The 21790-nt window shown below is 41.6% G+C and overlaps 1 protein-coding gene across 1 annotated transcript in view; it reads left to right on the forward strand.

The window, feature by feature from the left end:
- The window catches only part of Psmd1 (proteasome 26S subunit, non-ATPase 1), a 78845-nt gene extending 59282 nt beyond the window's left edge, over positions 1-19563 (forward strand). The window contains exons 19-25 of the mRNA XM_021166195.3: positions 6150-6252; positions 7848-8017; positions 10367-10459; positions 12363-12449; positions 13288-13434; positions 17041-17194; positions 19345-19563. Coding sequence (XP_021021854.1) covers positions 6150-6252; positions 7848-8017; positions 10367-10459; positions 12363-12449; positions 13288-13434; positions 17041-17187 — 747 coding nt within the window. The 3' untranslated portion in view covers positions 17188-17194; positions 19345-19563. The remainder of the gene's footprint in view (positions 1-6149; positions 6253-7847; positions 8018-10366; positions 10460-12362; positions 12450-13287; positions 13435-17040; positions 17195-19344) is intronic.
- The last annotated feature ends 2227 nt before the right edge of the window (positions 19564-21790 follow it).

Genomic DNA, 21790 nt, shown 5'->3' on the forward strand with positions numbered 1-21790 from the left:
TATTATTGCACATACAGTCTGACTTCTCATCCTGTTTTCCCCAAGAATTGCTTAATATACTATGTCTCCTAGAACATAAACATCTTTGCAAACACAGACCACATTTCTTCATGCTTTTAAATATAGCAGCTATCATATGCTTAGCTTTTATTTCTGCTTTTGATGTTGCACTGAGCCTTTGGAAGTTACCCAGCTAAGCAGTGTCATTAAAGAATGAACCTCCTCAAATAACCATATAAATATTTATTCACTTGGACCTCACATATAACTTTCACATTGCTTCTATTGTCAACTTGACAAACATTTGGCCACCCTCATATCCTGGCTATAGAATTCCAGTGATTAAACCAGGGGTTGGGGTGATAGATAGCTCATCAGGTAGAGCGTTTATTGCGTAATAATGGAGGCCTGAGTATGGACCCCAACACCCGTGTGAAAGTGACAGACACATGGTCACAAATGCACTTGTAACTCCAGCACTGTGAGGAACAGACACAGGAGGATCTCTAGGGATTACAGCTGCCAGCCTAGATCCAGGTTCAGTGAGAGACCCTGACTGAAGGGAACAAGGCAGAGAGTGATATAGTGGGACTCTGGCACTCTCCTCAGGCCATGCACACAATATATATACCATACACATACAATAAAGTACTTATTAAAATGAAACTGCTATGGTGGTGCCTGCTTTAAATCCCAGGAGTTCAAGACCAGCCTACATCAGTAAGTCTAAGGCTATCCTGGGTTACTTGAGACCCTATATAAACAAAGAAAGAAAGAAAAATTTTCAGAACTGAGCATGGTGGCATACACGCCTTTAATCTTAGCACTTGGGAGGCAGAAGTAGGCACATCTCTGAGTTTGAGGCCAGCCTGGACCACAGAACAAGTTCTAGGAGAGCCGGGATTACACAGAGAAACCCTATCTCAAAAAAAAAAAACAAAAAAAAACAAGAAGTAGTAATTTCAGGGTCTTTTAGTAGTCATAACCTCAAACTAACAGTGGCAGAATCTTTTTGAAGTGGAATAGACTAAACTATAGTCTTTGTTTTTTGTTTTTGCTGTTGTTTGTTTATTTACTTTTAAGAAATGTCACATTTAGAAAGACACGGTACAGCAATTTAAATAATTGGGTTTTTTTAAATAATTGCAAGTTATGATCTTGAATGGAGTCTTAACTGAACAAATAAAGTACTCTCCTACCTTCAGGTTGTATCATAATAATGACTGCTAATTAAGAATGTTAAAATAGCACTGGCAAGATGGCTCTGTGGGGGAAGACATCTGCCAGCAGCCTGGTCATCAGCGTTCCTACGTGATGGGGAGACATGGACTCCTACAAGTTGCTCTGTGACTTCCACATGTACATTGTAGCATTCATGCACCCACAAACATACAGATGCATAAAACAAATACTATGTGGTAAAGATACATTTTAAAAATAAAATAAAAATTTTTTAATTGAAATGCAATTAATATAAGTTGGCTGTGAAATGTAAATGTTTCTATGCCGACTACAAAAGCAGAACTATGTTGATAATGTCAGATTTTAAAGAGAACAAAATAAATCCTCAGACTTCTACTTTTTCAAGTCAATACTTGAAATTAGTGTAAACAGCTTAAAAGCAAGCGTCAGGGCATTAAGAATTATCCCCTGGAGCTGGAGAGGTGGCTCAGAGGTCAGAGCACTGCTGCTCTTCCAGAGGACCCACGTGGCAGCTCACAACCACTCCAGTCCCAGGGAATCTAGCATCCTCTTCAGGCTTCCTTGAGCACCAGGCACACACATGCATGGTTCAGAGATTTATACATAAAAATAATTAAAAGAATTATAGCCCTTCCTCAAAGGAATGCAAAAGAAAATGACCTTGGATATTTTGTAAGATTCATAATGGAAATCAGAATGTTTGTGTAGTATTATGCCCTAACACTTAGCCTACACATTGTGCCCTTGGCTTAAATAATACCAGTATGTTTTTGCCTTGTTTCTATCGGTTTCTCACTTGTCCACCCTCACAAACATAAACCTCAGATCAGAGACACATTTCTGTATTAGTAACACACAGTTTAGGAAGGCTGAGTGTCACACTTAACCTTTTATTGGGTTCTTGGAGCTGTTTTCTCTCAAAAACAAGACTCTTCTCTTCATGAATCATCTATTTTTGTCTTGTTAAATGAGATCCACTGTAAGAAGTTTATTTGAACATTTATATACTAAATACAGTACATAAACATCAGATGAAAAGTTACACTATAAAAATAAGTTCTTAGGGCTGGAGAGGTGACGGCTTTCCCATTAAAAGTCCTTGCTGCTCTAGTAGAGGATCAAATTTGATTCCTAGCAAGCACATCAGGCAGCTCACCACCCTCTAACTCCAGCATGCCCAGCATATATATACAAAGTAAAAGCTAAAGTGCATTCAGAACTAATGATAATGAAATCCACGCTCATGATCGTCAGAAATGAATCCAAAGAACTGTAATCCTTTCCCTTGACCAAATGGCACCTTCCAGAAGTATAAGATTTGCATTCAGAACATGATAAATATTTTAAATGCATAACTTTATGCCAGAGAGATAGCTTAGCAGGTATAGGCAGTTGTCATCAAGCCTGGTGACCTAAATTTGATCCTTCAAACCCTCACTCCCAAAAGACATCTACAGACACACACACACACACACACACACACACACACACATACACACACAGAGTGTTCTGTTCTGTTCCTCTCTCTTTCTTTCTTTCTTTCTTTCTTTCTTTCTTTCTTTCTTTTTTTCTTTCTTTTTGTTTTGTTTGTTTGTTTGTTTTTGAGACAGGGTTTTTCTGTATATCCCTGGCTGTCCTGGAACTCACTCTGTAGACCAGGCTGGTCTCGAACTCAGAACTCTACCTGCCTCTGCTTCCCAAATCCTGGGATTAAAGACATGTGCCACCACTACACAGCTATAGTGTTCTTTTCAAAGGCTAGAACTGTTTTTTTTTTTTTCTGTTTTTAATGTGAATTTAAGGAAGATAGAGTTTAGATTCTTTTTTCTTGTTTTTTTAAGAGTTAATTTATTTATTATATGTAAACATGCTGTGGCTGTCTTCAGACATACCAGAAGAGGGCGACTGATCTTGTTACTGGTGGTTGTGAGCCACCATATGGTTGCTGGGATTTGAACTCATGACCTTTGGAAGAGCAGTCGGTGCTTTTACCCATTGAGCCATCTCACAAGCCCTAGATTCTTATTTCTATAGGAAAAAAAAAGTTTATAACCTGAAATTCTAAGCATGAAGTCTTATAAGATACTTAAGATATAAGACACTATCATACCAGCGGTGATTTTGTGTGTGTATGCCTTTAGTCCCAGCACTCTGGAGTCAGAGGTCTATAGAGCAAGTTTCAGGACAGCCAGGGCTACACAAAGAAAAACTCTGTCTTAAAGAGCAACATGGGGGTGGGAGGGTGGGTAACAAGTTACATGAGTCATTTCTACATGGCTTGAACAAAGCAGCTCATGGAAACCATCTGGGTTCATGGTTCTGAGGGATTTTAATTCATTTTAGCAAGAAGACATGACAGAGTGGCTCTTTCTATGACAGCAAGAATATCTTGGGAGAGGGTGTGTCTGTTTGCATAGCAGTGGACCAAGAAGTAGACAGTAAGATCAGAACCAGGGGTGTGGCTATTAACCTGTGGGTCAGGACATGCTATGTATCAGATATTTACATTACCATTCATAACAGTAGCAAAATTACACTCAGGAAGTACCTACAAAATAATTTTATGTTTGGGGGTCACCACAACATGAAGAACTGTATTAAAGTGTTTCAGCATTAGGAAGGTAGAGAATCATTGCTATAACCTTCAAAGCCTACTTCCTAGTGTCCTTTTTAACCAGCTAGGACCCACGTCTAAAGTTCCACAGCCACCCAAAGCATCACCACATGTGACCAAACATGAGCAGGGAAGACATTTCAGGCTTAAACCATCACAGTGAGATCATGGGATTTTCAGCAAGAGTACCGTGAAAGAAAAATAAGGGTGTTTTTTATTTTGGAGATGTGGAATTTGAAGTAATAGCGAGTCATTTGGAAAGAAAAATAGGAGTATATGGGGCAAAGTCAGCTGAACAGAGATGTATAAGAACTAGACATAAAACAATTAAATCAGCAGCCCTTTATAGTTACACAATCCAGGAAGGTCTGAAAATTTACAGGTTTGCTTTTTTTAAGGACCTAGCTGACTAAAATCTGACCTAGTAATGAGTCACTTACTATGAATATCCATGTGTTTGCTACTTCAGAGTTACTAATTTGATTATGGAGTACTACTATTCCATACACCACCAGAAATACAAAGAGTGTATGTCATGTCAGCTTTTAAAAATACATGTGTGGAGCCGGGCGGTGGTGGCGCACGCTTGTAATCCCAGCACTTGGGAGGCAGAGGCAGGTGGATTTCTGAGTTTGAGGCCAGCCTGGTCTACAGAGTGAGTTCCAGGACAGCCAGGGCTACACAGAGAAACCCTGTCTCGAAAACCAAAACAAAACATGTGTGGGTGTTTTGCCTATATATGTGTGTGTACCGCACAGGTGCCTGATACCTGCAGAGGCCAGGAAAGGGTCAAATCTCCCAGAGCTGGAGTTTCAGACAGTTGTGAGCTACCCTGTGGGTGCTGGGAATCAAACCCAGGTCCTCTGGAAAAGCCACCACTACTCTTCACCCTAAGCCATCCTTCCAGCCCCATGTTAGTTTATAAATCTGGATTCCACTGGCATCATATTCCCCCACTGTAGTTTGTTGTTGCCTGGGAATAAAACTGAGAACCATTTTTAAGAACTATTTTTTATTAGCAGTATATAAATGGCGGAGCTAATAGTTTAGAAGGTAGTAAAATTTTGCCCCTATGTGACATCTGTGCCTACTGAAGTACACCAGGCCCCATTTGTGACCATGATTACTTCAGGTTGTCTTTAGAACATGGATGAGGTAAATGCTATAATCCTCAAAGAAAGGGGAAAGAAACTAAAGCTCAGAAAAGCTAGTAGGTGGCCAGATGTGATGATACGTACCTGTGGTCCCTGCTGCTTCAGAGGCTTCAGCTCTCAGGAGTTTGAGACCTGGGCCACCTTACAAGAAGGCCCATCTAAAAAGAAAAGGGCCATAGGATGGACGGACAGACAGACAGACAGACAGACAGACCGACAGACTAGTAATTTACCCAAATACCTTCTAAGAACAGAGATAGTCATATGCCCGGGCTGTCTGGTTCTGTTATTCTGGCACAGAATCACACTGTCCCCTTCAGACCAATACAGAGAAGAGATTCTGAAAGAATGTGTGCTAATCTCATTATATCAGGAAACTCAAATCTGGTGTTTTCTGCTTTTGGCAGATTTGGGAAGCTCCATGATCATGTGCTTCTTGACCAAGCAGACTTCTTCCTGAGTGCCTACCATTTGAAAGCACTGTCGGGAAAACAAGGAAGTGTAAGCCATGGAAGAAGCATAAGCTAGGGCCCAACTCCACCCAACAGTTAAAGAAACCACTTTATTCATTACAAATATTCCAGAAGCATTTTTATGTGAAAATTGTATAGATCGTAATTTCAGGAAAACTCCAAAGCATACAGAATTACTGATAATCTCACCCTAAATCAAATCATAATTGAGTCTGGGCAAGTCTTCAGAAACGGATGTGCATTTAGAATGCCCGTCTTTAATGTTTGTGAATACACTCACACAGGCTGGGTGAAGGGTAGTTTACTTAAGGTAGAACTGAAGGGCCATGCCTGTTAGGAAATCTGCTCAGTTGACAGTAAGCAGAATAGCTGTAATTCAAAGTGCTGCAAAAGCCATAGTGGTTGCTGGGACTGGTTGGGCCTGCTGACTGGCTGGTGCAGAATGAAATCTTATTCACCATTCCCATGAGTCTGAATCACCCACTGTGGAGTGAGGACTTAGAACAGCTAGTGCTCCCACATCAGGAAGTCAGAACACTGATTTCAAGCACAGAACTGTTCTGCCTTCACATCTGGTCTGTCACCTTCTTCTAAATGCTTTGAAATTGAGAACGGGGTCTCGACACCATTAGTGCAGTCCATTGGGTGTTCTTTAATGGCATGACAAATGCACGGAGACTATAATTATTCTTCTTGCTTCCTCAGGTGAATCAGTTCCGGCAGCTGTATTCCAAAGTCATCAATGACAAACATGATGATGTCATGGCCAAATTTGGCGCTATTCTGGCCCAAGGCATACTGGATGCAGGTGAATGTTCTTAGGCCTTCCAGATGCATTATGTAAATCTAATGAAAAGCTAATCCAATACTCTGTGTGACATAATGGAAATTGAGTCTGAAGCAAATTGTTCCAGAGTAAAATTTGAGGAGAGTGTGGTTTACAGAGATAGTTTTCCATTATTCAAGCACAGATGTATATATTCGAATGCTACTCCTTCCCTGCACTCAGACACACCCTGTCCCCTCGTGTCTCCCTGCTGAAGACTGAGCAGGACATCACCTGTGGAGTGTAATTGTCATTATATGGCTGAGTAACTACACAGCCCCTGGGTTTTTGTTGTCCTGTGTTTGTTTTTTGACACAGTGTTTCTTCTTGTAGCCCTGGCTGTCCTGGAACTAGCTCTGTAGACCAGGCTGGCCTCGGACTCACAGAGATCTTCCTGCCTCTGCTTCTGGAGTGCTGAGATTAATGGTGTGGACCACCAGTGCCCAGCAGCATCACCCCTTTATAAACATGTCCTATAAGTTTTCCCGGTTGGCCCTTAACTTACTGTCCCATTGTCTCAACCTTTACAAGGAGCTGAGACAAGTGTACACCACCATGCTCAGCAGATCCTAATCTCTTTATATTAACAGTCCTATAAGCTCAAGTTCTTTTCTCTCTTTGTTCCTCTAATGTCTGCCTGATAGTGTTGTAAGGATTAGATATATTGGAGAGAAATTAGGGTAGTTCTATTTACTTAGCAATGGGCTCAGTGACTTTCAGCTGGATTTTTTTTTTTTTTTTTTTTTGAAGTGGGGGTTCACTATATAGTTCAGGCTAGCCTCCAATTCACACCAATTCTTCTATCTCAGCCTCCAAGCACTGGGATCATAGGTAATCACATACCATTGTGTTTGGCTAAAATTCGACTCTTTAGTTGCTAACTTGGATCTTCACTCAAACTTGGTGGCTTTCAAGCTGGATTTCTCTCTACTTCCCAGAGGGATGGATAGTCTAGAGACTGTGGCAAGAGGCTGAACAAGCTGGGTTTTAAGCCATTCACCCTCTCACAGTACAAACTTTTAATCAGAATCAGCTGGTTTCACTGTTTGTCATATTCTTCCTCAGAAAGCGTGTTGGAGTAAAAATTAAATTGTTTGAGTTTCCTTTTGTGAGGCTGAAGAGATGCCTCAGTGGTTAAGAGCACTTTCTGCTCTTTCAGAAGACCCAGGTACAGCTCCCCCTACCCACATCAAGTGGGTCAAAACCACTGTAGTTTGTGTTTCAAGGATTCAACATCCTCTTCTCCCTTTGTGGGCATCAGGCACTCACACGGTATATATACATACATTTGGCCAAACATTCACACACATAAAAATAAATCCCTGGGTACCTCGGTACATGTCTTTAACCCCAGCACTCTTGAGACAGAGGCAGTCAGATCTCTGAGGGTTCAAGGTCAGCCTGGTCTACAAAGTGAATTATAGGACAGCCAGAGCTGATTAGTGAGACCCTAATCAAAAAAAAAAAAAAAAAATCATTAAATAAATAAACCACCAGCTACTTCCCTAGTACAATACCTAGAAATGTTTATTGACATCTTAACGGATGGCTCTGCTCATGGTTGTCTCTTTCTGCAGGTGGTCATAATGTCACAATCTCCTTACAGTCCAGGACTGGGCACACTCATATGCCATCTGTGGTTGGCGTCCTTGTCTTCACCCAGTTCTGGTTCTGGTTTCCCCTCTCACACTTCCTGTCATTGGCTTATACTCCTACCTGTGTCATTGGCCTTAACAAGGATTTAAAGGTATGTCTGTAAGTCCTGAGCGTTGTAGGATATTCTTATCATAGATGACAATATTTTCCCTTCAACTCAAGTTAGTCCTTAGCCCTTACAGAATAGAGTATGTCTGTGGACGTTTTATAAATAGTCTTTTCTTACTAGCTGTGTAATACTGGACACATCTTTTGAGAGGAAATGATGGGATAAGGGTTTTTAGTACAAGAATATGAGGCCGGGCAGTGGTGGCACACGCCTTTAATCCCAGCACAAGAGATTTTAAAAGCCATTCTATGTATTTGGAGAGGTTGGTTTGGTTTTCATTTTGTAACAGGGTCTTACTATATAGTCCTGACTAGCCTAGAATTCACTATTGTAGACCAGGCTGGCCTTGAACTCAACAGAGACCTGCCTGCCTTTGCCTCCAGAATACTTGGATTAAAGGCATGTGCTACCATGCCAGGCTAGTGTTTTTGGTTTGGGGGCAGATAGTCATACTTAGTGACCTCTGAACTCATGATCTGTCTACCTTAACATCCAGAGTGATGGAATTCCAGGCTTGTGCCACCATGCTAGGCCACTTTAATCCAAGGGCCATAAGAGCTGGTGAAAGCTTTTAAGCTTTTAAGGGGGTAATGACAGTTTTTCCTAACAAGGATCATCCTGATGTCAACAGTTATGTGGACAAGAGAGAATGAGGACACAGACTAACTAATTAGTGAGGGCTAAAGTGTGAGACAGTACACACCTCAGTCATGTACTGCAGGGTTCTCTACAGCCACCACACCAGCAGGGTTATGATCCATGGGGGAAGAAAGAACGCAATTTGGTTCAACACACTTCAGTAGCCAGTACTGGTTCAAACATGGAGTGTCCGACCCCAAGCTGTTTGTGTTAGGCATATTTAAGCATAGCATAGTTTGTTGAAATTTTTCCTGGTGATAATTAACTCATTTCCATGTGTACAACAAAGCTTAAGACACTAACTGCATTATAAACTCTTTGTGAAGTACATGTTTTCCATAAATATATATATTGACTGAGAAAAATAAGCTCATGCATGCTATAGGTCTGGAGGAGGATCTATTATAGTCTCCAGCTACACAGAGAGCACAGGGGTCGGTGACCAGGCAGAAGACAGATTATACACCTCTCTTTCTCCCTTTGAAGAAACAACTCTGTGTATTTAACATTCCTGTTTCCCCTAGTGTTTACCTGTGAGCACGGGGACCTCCATGCCTACTTAACAGAGAATTGTTAGCATAAGGAACAGTACCACAGGAAGTACTTTACTAGTGACAGGTACCAAGACCACCAGTGAGGGGTCAGGGAGTCTGACGGAACAAACCCATCATAGAGGTTAGAAGTTTGAGCTGCTCTGCTCCGTCCCCTGACATCCCAGCCTTTAATCATACTTGTAACGGGGTTGTAGTTAGGGTGTCCTCAGTCCTGTGACCTGATGAGTCATCTTGTTCTCCTTTTCAACCTTTAGATACCTCTTACATTTGGTCATCACTGTTGTTAAGACGTTTTGTTAAGTTTTCAGAATGGAAAAATTTTAAGCTCAAATTTGTCTTGAGTAATCTCTTACATTAATATTTTTATTATAGCTATACAACTTGTTACTTTTGATTAAGTATTTCAATATTAAAACTGCTCAGTTGCAAATATTTAGCATCTTTATTTCTCAAAACAATAGTTTGTTTTCCTAATCCCTAATATTTAACATTATCATTAAACCTCCTATGAAATCTTTAGAGGCTTACAGTCCGCCAAACAATTTTATAATGTTTCGTTCTTCACAGTGAAGATGAGGTAGAGAAGATAAGTTCCTATCTTAGCAAATATTGTGCTTATTACCATTTTTTACCAATGCAAATGAGGTAAGTAAAGAAAGATTCAGGCTAGACCGCAGGTTTGTTCTAAGTAGTACGAAGGTAGTCTTGCATTAGGTCTGTGCTAGAAAGATTGATTATGTGGTATGGAAAGTGTATACAGACTAATAAGTTGTTGGTGTGGTACAAGGAATGGTCATGGGGGTTCAGAAAGGATATATAACTCTTTACACAGGGCTAACAGTTGTCCCCGTGTTTACAGCGTGAGTAGGACTTAACCCACTGACGCGGTGGTCTGTGAGGAAGCAAAGAGAAAATGATGCCTGTTCAGTGCAGAGCTTTAGAGTCTGTAGGGAACTGAATACCAGAATTAACCATACTGCCTTTCGTAGAGTGCTAACATGGAACAGTTCTATTGTTGAACATTTAGCTTGCATGGAAACACTCCATCTCTCTTTGTGCCTGTATGCTTGTTATAAACAGAATACATAAATCATGATATTATTTCCATGTAAAGAACAAGAGTGTTTTATTTCTTCAGATGCCGAAAGTTCAATATAAATCAAATTGTAAACCATCCACATTCGCATATCCTGCCCCTCTGGAAGTACCAAAAGAAAAAGAAAAGGAAAAGGTATGTTCTTTGGGTCTTTAACAGTTGTTCTTCTTGGAAAAGCTACTGACCGTCTAGGGGGTACAGTTTTCAAATGTGGTTGGTTGGTTGGTTGGAGTGGGGGCTCATTGTAGAGTCCTGCCTAACCTAGTACTAGGTAGTATGTCAAACTGACCTCAAACTCACAGGGTCCACCTAACTCTGCCTCCAGGTACAAAGATTAATTATGTAAATGTTGGGCTATTCGTGTGAGTGTGGGCTGTAGGGGCTAGAGACATTCTTGGAGCTGGAGGTAGAAGCAGTTGTGAGCTGCCTGGCATGGGGCCTGGGAACCAGACTCAGGTTCTGTGGAAGAATAGTATATACTTTTAACCATTGAGTTATCTGTTCAGTCCTGTTCTGCCTTATTGATCTATGTATCTGTGTCTGTGTCTGTCTGTCTGTCTGTCTGTCTGTCTGTCTGTCTGTGTATGTTCCAGAAGAAGGCATCTGTTTAAACCAACACTTGTGGTGACAGCTAACATTAGACTTTGATAGAAAGTAAAGGGCCTCTTTTCCTGTCTTGGTATCCCAGCCCTATGGCCCAAGAGTGCCAGTGTGAGTTCTGAAAGTTTGCTCTGCTCTGTCAGAACCTCTTACTTTACAACTGCTGCTGTTTTCTACATGCCAATCTCAATGTATAACTTCTCCCCAAATAATATAGAAAGCCATATCTGTATACTATTTATTTTATCTGGTGTACATTTAAGGACATTTTTATTTAATATACTACCAGTGAGGCTACAATAAAAATGTTTATGTACACCGGGCATGGTGGCACGCTCCTTTAATCCCAGTACTCAGGAGGCAGAGGCAGGTAGATTTCTGAGTTCAAGGCCAGCCTGGTCTACAAAGTGAGTTCCAGGACAGCCAGGGCTATACAGAGAAACCCTGTCTTGAAAAAAAAAAAAAAGAAAGAAAGAAAGAAAGAAAGGAAGGAAGGAAGAAAGAAAAGAAAAGAAAAGAAAAGAAAAAGAAAAGGAAAGAAAGAAAGAAAGAAAGAAAGAAAGAAAGAAAGAAAGAAAGAAAGAAAGAAAGAAAAATGTTTATGTACACACCTGTGTTCTTTTACAGGTGTGTCTATCACTTAGAATAGGAGGTGTGGAATTATGTGCAATTCATGTTATTTATTTTCAGATATATTTCCTAGTTTACCTTTTTAAAATGGATAAAACTAACTTCACCAACAGTTTTTTACCACATTCACTACTACATAATAAAGAGTAATGAATGCATTTACATAGCTGTACTGGCTATGGTGTTCTACTCAATTAAAAAACCAACCCTTTCACGATGTTTATTTGAAGGAAATTGTTCTTTATTTTAGGATGTTTCATCTTAACTATTCGTTGATTGTGTTTTGTGTATAAGTAGAGTTAATTTTACAACTAAATAAATTCAGGGTAGCAGCTGATGAATATCTTTCACAGCATCTTAATTTTACCGCATTTTCAGCATCTTGTTTCACCTTTAATTTCAAGTGAGACCCACCTAGCTAACGTCACTCACTGTGTATTACCATTACATGACATCCATCCAGCTGTGAGAACATCTCTATGACTCAGAATTTCCCAGTGCTTTTCCCATAAAGCCAAAAAGAGCATAGCACTCAAGTCTGGGTCTCAGAAGTAGGTGATAGCAAATTCACATCCAGGGCAGATATAAAAGATTGGTTGTTTTGGAAACAGCCCCAGTAGCTAAGCATGACAGTGGCAGCTAGTGAGGTGCCTTGACGTCCTGCTTGCTTTCTCTCTACTTCTCAGGGGATTTGTTGTATAGTCACTGACAGGAGTCAGGGACATGCTGTGGGACTGTTCTCTTGGGCTCCTCTCTAGTATGTAGGTAAGAGATTATAACAGTCTGACACCATTTTGACTGTCTCCAGGTTTCCACCGCTGTGTTGTCTATTACTGCCAAAGCTAAAAAAAAAGAAAAAGAAAAAGAAAAAAAGGAGGAGGAGAAGATGGAAGTGGTAGGTATACCTCTGGTCATGTGGGTTAATGCCTGTTGTCGTCCAGATTCCTTAAACACTATTGTACTTTGCTCTTAGCCTTTTCAATGAGTTATTCTATTTCCCCCATATAGAATCATATCATTATATTGGAAAGAGACTCTAGAAAACCATGTCTGTATTAGTTTTTCTTGTTGCTCTGACAGAATACCTATTGGAAGCATCTTTAGAGAGAAGAGAATTTGGGCTCATGGTTTTAAAGGATGCAGTCCATCATAGCAAGAAAGTTATGGTGTCTGGAGCTGCGTCTTTGACAGTGGGAGCTTGCAGGGTGGCTTGCTCCTACCTTGATCAGGAAGCAGAGAAACTGGCCACACAGCTACTCTCCATCCCTTGGGCCATCCCTTCAACCATTTAGGCCCTATCCAGAAGGTTCCCAGATGGTCACATACATGAGCTTACAGAAGGTATTTCACATTCAGACCATAACAATGTCCATTTGTGAGAAGGTAGGGTACAGAACAGGAATGAGTTCATAGAGAAAGTTACAGCTAAAGTAGGCTTTGAAAACAGGTCTGAGTTGACAGTGACTTGATGAAGAAAGGCGTTCGGGAAGATGAATGATGGTCCAGCCATTTAAACAGACTCTTCTGATCCTTGCTGGTAGAAAACCCTTTCGTTCTTTAAACTGATTCATACTGTTCTCATCCCTAAGTAGAGTTGGTCTCAATTTAGTTGTACTTTTACTGTATCTGTCACTACCCTTTGCACCTGACAGTGTTCTAGAAACTTAGCAGACAGACGCCAAGTAATGTGGGACAGGAGTGATCCCTCATTGATTGCATTTCTCTTATCCTAGGATGAAGCAGAGAAGAAGGAAGAGAAAGAGAAGAAAAAAGAACCTGAACCAAACTTCCAGCTGTTGGATAATCCAGCACGAGTTATGCCTGCCCAGCTGAAGGTCTTAAGTATGACAGAGACCTGCAGATACCAGCCTTTTAAACCAGTAAGTTATCCATCTTAGCTGTATTTGCCGTTGGGGTATTAATCTGTGAGACTAGGTAAGACTGGCAGAAGATGATAAATCCCCAAAGTATGTTAGAGCAAAGTCACTAGTACTTTAAATAAAAAAGCACTGTGAGCAAAAACAAGAGTGATCGCCATCTCCTTGGCTTCATAAAGATCATTGGAGAGCTTCTCTTTTCTCTAATTCTTTTTTGGTCTTGGTTTTTTTATTTGTTTGTTTGTTTGAATTTTTTTTTTTTTTTTTCAAGACTGGGTTTCTCTGTGTAGCCCTGGCTGTCCTGGAACCTTTGTAGACCAGGCTGGCCTCAAACTCAGAAATCCACCTGCCTCTGTCTCCCAAGTGCTGGGATTAAAGGCGTACACCACCACGCCCGGCTCGTAAGTTTATTTTTCAATCAACTAAATGATGAATTAAAAACAACTCTTGTTTCACTTGTGAGCCATGGCGTTCCTAACTAGATTATCAGCTTTCAGAAGCAAAGGCAAGAAATGGACATTGCTGGGGGGCGGGGGGGGGGGGGTCCTCAAGCTGAGGGTGGGCATACCTGGGTTTATATCTCAGCTCTTTTGTTTAGTAGTGTGACTAAGTAATTCCCTTGCGTTCCATTTGTGTAACCTATACACTGAGTACAGGAAGTCCCTCTGCTGTAGAGATACTGTGATGGAGGACGCTTCCAGTCAGTTCTGCTTGGTTTCATGTTGTAGGTGCAGGATTTCTTTAGGTTGATTACAAGTTTAGCAGAGGTAACTGCACACCTCTTACTTAATACATTGTGAATTATTAACTTTTATACATTAAGGAGTGCATTTTATATTATGTGAATTCTTTCTCTTCATGAAAGAACTCTCCTTTGTATGTACATTGAAGAGAGATATTGCCCATTCACCCACCTATACTCTTGATGGCCGTGTTCCTCAGGAAGAAGCACTGAAGCATGGTGCCCTGTTGCTCTAATCCCAGCACTTGGCATACTGAGGCAGGTGGATTTCTGTGAGTTGAGTCTAAACTACAGGCCAACCAAGGATACATGCCTTGTCACAGTGTTCCCCTCAAGAAAAGAAGCACTAGGATAATGTCCCCACTCTGCTTTAGCAAGAAGTCACCATCTTAAGTGTTTAATAGCCTTTAGACAGCAGATGTCTTCTCCTTGGCAGATGAAGTTTTTCACAGCATGGGAAGCATTAATCAACCTAGGATGTGGCATAGCTACAAAGAGCCCTGTGAGTCTGTGGACTGTGTTGCATACGGGAATGAGATCACTTCATTTCTGATGAGCATGTAGTAAAAGTTGGAGCGCATGCCACAGGTTTCCAGGCACTTGGAATTTGTCTTCTGAGTGTGGACATTTTACTCTGCGTGGAAGCTCTTCTTCGTTGCTCCACTAGAAGGAAGGTCCACATAAGCACCCAGGCTGTGGAGGACAGGGACAGTGGCCATATTCTCTGTTGTTCTTTCTTTTTTTTTTTTTTTTTTAAGATTTATTTATTTATATGTAAGTACACTGTAGCTGTCTTCAGACACTCCAGAAGAGGGAGTCAGATCTCATTACGGATGGTTGTGAGCCACCATGTGGTTGCTGGGATTTGAACTCTGGACCTTCGGAAGAGCAGTCGGGTGCTCTTACCCACTGAGCCATCTCTCCAGCCCCCTCTCTGTTGTTCTTGGGCTGTTGGTAGTCATGGCAGAGACATTCCATAGAGAATGCATTCTTTTCAAGAAACCTTTACGGAAGAGAGTTGTAGATTCTTTGGTGTAAATGTATGTGTTAGAAGGGGAGCTGGTCTAGAAATGCTTGACGACACAGCCGTTTTATAGCATGCCAGGGCAGAATCTTGATGAGTAAAATCAGATTAGGTTCAGCTGCAGAGATACTTAACCCATGTGAGTCATGTCACTAATGACCTGTGCTTCTTTCCATCCCACTAATATGCTTTGTAGTAGTATGCTTTTTCCAGATGTGCCTGCCACTGTTGGCTGATTTAATTACAGAGAGCAACTCTCCATTTCCATTGACACGGGCATGCAAATAGAATAAGATTAGCATGCCAGAGATAGCTGAGTAGTTTGGTGTTTGAATTTATCATCAGCTAATAGGCTGAGAGAAGCCTTAATAGAATTGCTGCTACAGTCCACTTTCCTTTGGCTCTCCATCTGGTTTTTTCATTCCTTACATTATAGTGCTTTCTAGATTATAGTGAGAACACTCAGATGTCTGTCGTATTTATTATTTTCTCTGACATTCTGGAATTGTTAAGAGAGGAAAAAATGACCTTTAATTTATAGATTTTCTTGAATGTCACAAATACAGAATAGGGTACTGCAAAAACTAATGCAGGGCTGGAAAGTTGGTTCAGCCATTAAAGGCTAGGAGCACAACAAAAACTATAATATACACTCATCAAAGGTCTAGGCATATTTGTTGCTCTTACAGAGGACTCAGGTCCTGTTCCCCAAACCCACATAGTGGCTCACAACTGTCTGTAACTCTAGTTCCAGAGGATCCAGTGCCCTCTTCTAGTCTCCCCAGGCATTACACACACACACACACACACACACACACACACACACACCGTACACAGGCATAGACAAAATACCTGTACACATAAAATAAAAATAAATAAAAATCTTTTAGGGGGTGGGGCATGTCTCCAGGTTAGAAGTAGCTTTTCCACATTTTAAACAAGCTCCGGGTTGGAGATGAAGTTGCTGATCCAAGATCACTGTCTTGGGTAGTGGCTTAGTTAGGGTTTTACTGCTATGAACAGACTCTATGACCAAGGCAAGTCTTTTTTTTTTTTTAAAGATTTATTTATTTATTATTATATGTAAGTACATTGTAGCTGTCTTCAGATGCACCAGAAGAGGGCATCAGATCTCATCACGGGTGGTTGTGAGCCACCATGTGGTTGCTGGGAATTGAACTCAGGACCTTCGGAAGAGCAGTCAGTGCTCTTACCCGCTGAGCCACCTCTCCAGCCCCCAAGGCAAGTCTTATAAAAAACAACATTTAATTGGGGCTGGCTTACAGGTTCAGAGGTTCAGTCCATTATCATTAAAATGGGAACATGGCAGTATCCAGGCAGGCATGGCACAGTCAGAGCTGAGAGTTCTATGTCTTCATCCAAAGGCTGCTAGTGGAAGACTGACTTCCAGGCAACTGGGATGAGAGTCTTAAGTCCACACCCACAGTGACACACCTACTCCAACCAGGTCACACCTATTCCATCAAGGCCACTCCTCCAGATGGTGCCACTCCCTGATCAAGAATATACAAACCATCACAGGTAGTATAGGAAGGCAGTAGAATGCTGTCTTGGGACAGTAAGCATTCTTCCCATAGTCAGAGTTTCTTTGGCTGGCAGACACGTCTTCAATTGGGATGCAGCAGCTCACATGGCCCACCATGCACTGGTTAAGCTGGCAGTTGCTCACTAGAGAGGAGTTATTTTCTGCTAATGTAGTTAATTCTCCCACAGCCTTTTCCTTGCACATCAAGTGTTGAGGGCTCACTTAACAAGCACCTGCTCTAGAGAGCAGAGCATCGTGAAATGTGACTGGAGCTAATTCTGTTTCCTCTCTGTGCAGCTCTCCATTGGGGGCATCATAATTCTGAAAGACACCAGCGAAGACATTGAAGAACTCGTGGAACCCGTGGCAGCACACGGCCCAAAAATTGAAGAGGAAGAGCAAGAGCCAGAGCCCCCAGAGCCGTTCGAGTATATCGATGACTAAGGCCAGGGTAAGTGCTCACCAGTCGCTTCTGCAGGAAGCATCTCTGTCAGTGCTTACAGGTGTGTATGTCAGCAGCAGTGTGCTTCACCTCTCCTACTTGTATTTGTTCCAGTCTACCCAAACAGCACTAAATCTCCACCTTTCTCATATGCACTTCTTTTCTGAGCGACTGGTCTGCAGACCGTTTCATAAGTTTATAAGAGGGAACATTCTGGTGATTTTTCACAAGAAAGTCATATTTTTTTAAAAGATTTATTTATGTTTATGTGCATTGGTGTCCTGCCTATATGTCTGTACAAAGGTGCCAGATCCTCTGAAACTGGAATTACAGACAGTTGTGGGCTTGCTGCCATTTGGGTGCTAGGAATTAAAATCAGGTCCTGGAAAAGCAGCCAGTGCTCTTAACCACTGAGCTATCTCTCCAGCTCCAAGAAAGTCTTCTTTAAAATAGCTAAACAAGTGCATGAAATGAAGCTCGAGAACTCATAAAACTGTTACTGGGGTAGGAGAAGGGGAAATAACTAAGGAAAGCCAGGCATGGTGGTATATACTTAGAACCCAGCAACTGAGACACAGGAAATTCAGGAGTCTCAAGGCCAGCCTTGGCTCCATAACAAGGTCATCTTTTGTTTTCCTCTTTTTGTTGTTGTTTATTTGTTTGTTTTTTGAGACTGGATTTCTCTGTGTAGCCCTGACTGGCCTAGAACTCACTATGTAGATCATGCTAGCCTCAATCTCAGAGATCCATCTGTCTCTGCCTCCCTCCCGAGTGCTGGGATTTAAAGGCCTCTGTAGATACAGGCTTTCCCCTGACTCCCTTCTCTTCTCATCCTCTTGGCAGTAATTCTAGCAATGGAGCTTTAATGCTCATGTATTTAGTAGAGTTATTTATTAAACATGTAATGTCCTTAAGACACATGACATCTGAAGACCTTGGAGTGAGTCACTCTTATCACAAACACTTCTCTGGCTGATAAAAGATGTTTACTCCAGTCATATAAAACTAAGGCAAAGGGCTGGAGATTGGCTCAGCAGTTAAGACCCCTGACTGCTCAGATCCGCCTTACACAGACACAGATGCAGGCAAAACACCAGACCACAGAAAATAAAAATAAATTATTTTTAAACAAGAAAAAAAGGTGGGTTCCTTAGTTTCTAAAACTTAATCTTATTGTGTGAAACTGGCAATCTTTCAATTCCCTAAATTTCTTTTAAATCACATATTTGAAAACACATATGAAAAATACATAGTGATTTCACTAACTTAATAGGCATTCTAGAAAAATATGAATTTGTTTTACTCTTTAAAGAATGTAGGAGGCCAGAGAGATGCTCAGGCAAAGGTGCTTGCCACCAAGCCTGGCAGCCTGAGTTTGATCCCTGAAAAGCATAAGGTGAGCGGAGAACACTGACTTCTGCATGTAATTCTCTGACCCCCAGAGCGTGTTGTAGCACACAGACACAACGGAGTATAGACCCTCAAAGAATCAATAACTTTTGTTAAAAAAAAAAAAAAGAACATAGGAATTCTATCATTCACCACAGTTGTATTAAAAACGAACTTAGGGCTGGTGATGTAGCAGTGTAGGGTATTTATTGGCCCTGCTCAAGTTACTGAGTTCAGTCCCAGCCACATACACACAGAGAAAACATACAAGTTGCAAATCTAGCATACATTGATTAGCAGTTAAAGACCAGCCCTGCCATTGATTACATGATGTAATCCTTCCTCGGAGAGTGGATCTGGAGAGTGGAAGGTGTGTCTGAGTGCTCTGCCTTGTACAGCCGTGATCTCTCAGCCTCAGCTTTGCCTGCAGCAGGCTTGTGCTGAAGTCTCTCATCTGTACATTATCTCTGACTCACGGTAGCTCTTCCAGCCTCGCCTACTGCCTCACTGCGACCAACCTGGTCATGTAGTTCAAGAAAGAGTGACTGCAATGTGCACAGCTAAAGCTGGATTCTTGGAAGTTTTTTAAAGGATGAGATTGAAATACTTGATTTGTTAGGAAATCAGAGATCAACAATAGTAACAAATTGGCATAACAGGCCTGCAGATGCCAAGCAGGAACTGGGTTTAGATTTTGTGTAGTAATTTAAATTAAAAAAAAGTTTGTGAGTAAAGGACAATGCCAGCTTCTGCCACTTTCGCTTTCCCAGGATCCCGCCTGCCCAGCTGTAGATGACTGTCCTGGCGCACACTGAAATGTCGTGAGGGAACCCATGCTGAGACCTGCTCAATGCACACGGCATTGCCTACGCTGACATAAAGAACCTGTGTCCCAAGTCTTTGGTTAAGAAGATATACGACTGTTCAGTGTTCTCTTTCACAAAATTTGGTTTTCAAATAAATATATTAAAATCTCCACATTGACCAGACTTTAGTTGATTTGTTTTTCTTGTTGTTGTTGTTTTTTGGTTCGTTTTTTTTATGGATATGACACTACCACCATAAGCTAATAGGCCTAACATCACCTTCCTATATCCCCAGCACGTAGGAATCTGAAGCAGGAGAGCTTTGCTTCTTTGACTTAAATTTAGATCGCTTTAGAGGAATTCTTTGTGGCAGTGCTGAAGGTTGAATCCAGGGTTTTCTGCATGCTGGGCAAGTGTTGTACCACTGAGCTATGGGCCCAAAAGACAGCCTCAAAATCTGGAGGGAAGTGAATAAATAAACAATTCTAGAGAGATCAGCCCTAATGCACTCATCTTGTCCAGTCTAAAGATTACTGATTCCCTAGGATGGTTCCACACAGCTAATTTCATTGTATACCCTCCTTTGTAAACTCCTGTTTCCTCAATATCAGATGATTCTATAAAAGAAATGATCTAATTTCTAGCCTCTCATTAGCTATGCCCTTCCTGGTTAAGCTCTTAATGTTGCTTGCATTTCAGACAGTTATACATTTCCCTTTATATCTGAAATGATCAAAAACCAGAAGTGTAGCCAGACAGTGGTGGTGCATGCCTTTAATCCTAGCACTTGGGAGGCAGGAGGCAGGTAGATTTCTGAGCTCGAGGCCAGCCTGGTCTACAGAGTGAGTTCCAGGACAGCCAGAGCTACACAGAGAAACCCTGTCTAAACACACACACACACACAAAAGAAGTGTTTTGGATGCCATCATCCAAAACTGTAGTCTGGGAAGAGGTAGTAGTATTTTCACCAGCCTGACAAAACAGCCAACTTAAGGGAAGAAAGGATTCTCGTTAGGCAGTGCCCTTGAGTATTGAACAGATGGTAGCTTTAATGTGCAGGTTACAGTGTAAAATGGTCATTTGGATCAAGAGACTTTCTTGCTGGGTTTTGTATTTTTCCCATAGATTTCGTGGGGAGTGTATAGTGCTGAGAGCCGACAGAGGACTAAAGTCACATGTGAACAGGGTAGGAGTTAGAAGAAGGGGGCTCCATACAAGAAATGGAAGAGGGAAGGCAGAAGTTCTGCCCAGATGTTATTGGGTCACATCTTTCCAGGGTGAAGGGCCGGTTGGGCTATATAACCAGAGGTGGAAGTAGATGATTTGGTTTCAGAAATAACCAAATATAACCCAGTCCCTCTACAAGTCTGTAGATAAAGGATTCCTGCCTTTTAAAACTCCTCTTCAGTAGCCAGGCCCTTTCATCCCAGTGGGAGACTGAGGCTGGAAGCTAGAAACTTCAAGACTACCTTCCACTACATTGCAAGAACCTGTCTGGAAAGCAGAAATCCTCCCTGTCACTCCTGTGGGATGCTCCAATTTTTCCCCTGGCTTAAATCCCCTTCATTTCATAGGTTAGACAAGAGTTGGTCTTAATTTGGACAACTTGTACAGGGACTTGTTGGCACTTGGGCAGGCAGCTCTGACCACTATAACTGCTAGCCCTCAGTGTTGTTCTTTGATCCTCTTAATCTGCTTTGTCTAAGCAACATTCCTATCCCACACTATCTTTATGCTGATGAAAGAGATTGACACGCACCTTCTGCGACAGGGCATCCTCGTGTGGGCTGTCTCATGAGCATAGACAGCATATCTGAGCACAGTTTATACCCAGCCTTCTCTCCCGCTTTGAGCTGATGTCCACCCTTCCACCTTGCTGCTCACACCAAAGGCCCAGCTTTCACCCTTGACTCAGCTCTGAGCCTCCACAGTGACTACCACTCCACTCTCCTTCACCACTGCTCCACCAAGTGAGTCTGCCTCCAGACTCAGCACACTAATCCTTTCTCCATATAAATCATGTGGGTCTCCTGCTTAAAAGCTTGCTGAATAAGCTCTGAGTCGACTGTTATATGAGCATCTGTCCAAGGCCCTCTGCTGCTCCATATCTGCAGCCTCTCATTTGCTCTAGTGCCTTCCCAGTTTCTGTCACTTGACCTTTCCCTATACCATTGCTTCTACCTTAATGCACAACTCTTTGGACTTCATTATTTTTAAAGACTTTTGAGACAGAGACAGACAGACAGACCCATGGAGGCTAGAAGCATCCAATTCCCCAGGAACTAGATAGAGTTGCAGGCACCTGTGAGCTGCCAGACTTGTGTCCTCTGCAAGAGCAATACGTACTCTTTTTTTATTTTATTTTTTAATTTTTTAAAAATATTTATTTCGGGCTGGTGAGATGGCTCAG

The sequence above is a fragment of the Mus caroli genome, unplaced genomic scaffold (genome assembly GCF_978045245.1).
Source record: "Mus caroli unplaced genomic scaffold, Mus_caroli_1 scaffold_1, whole genome shotgun sequence".
NCBI classification, from domain to species: domain Eukaryota; kingdom Metazoa; phylum Chordata; class Mammalia; order Rodentia; family Muridae; genus Mus; species Mus caroli.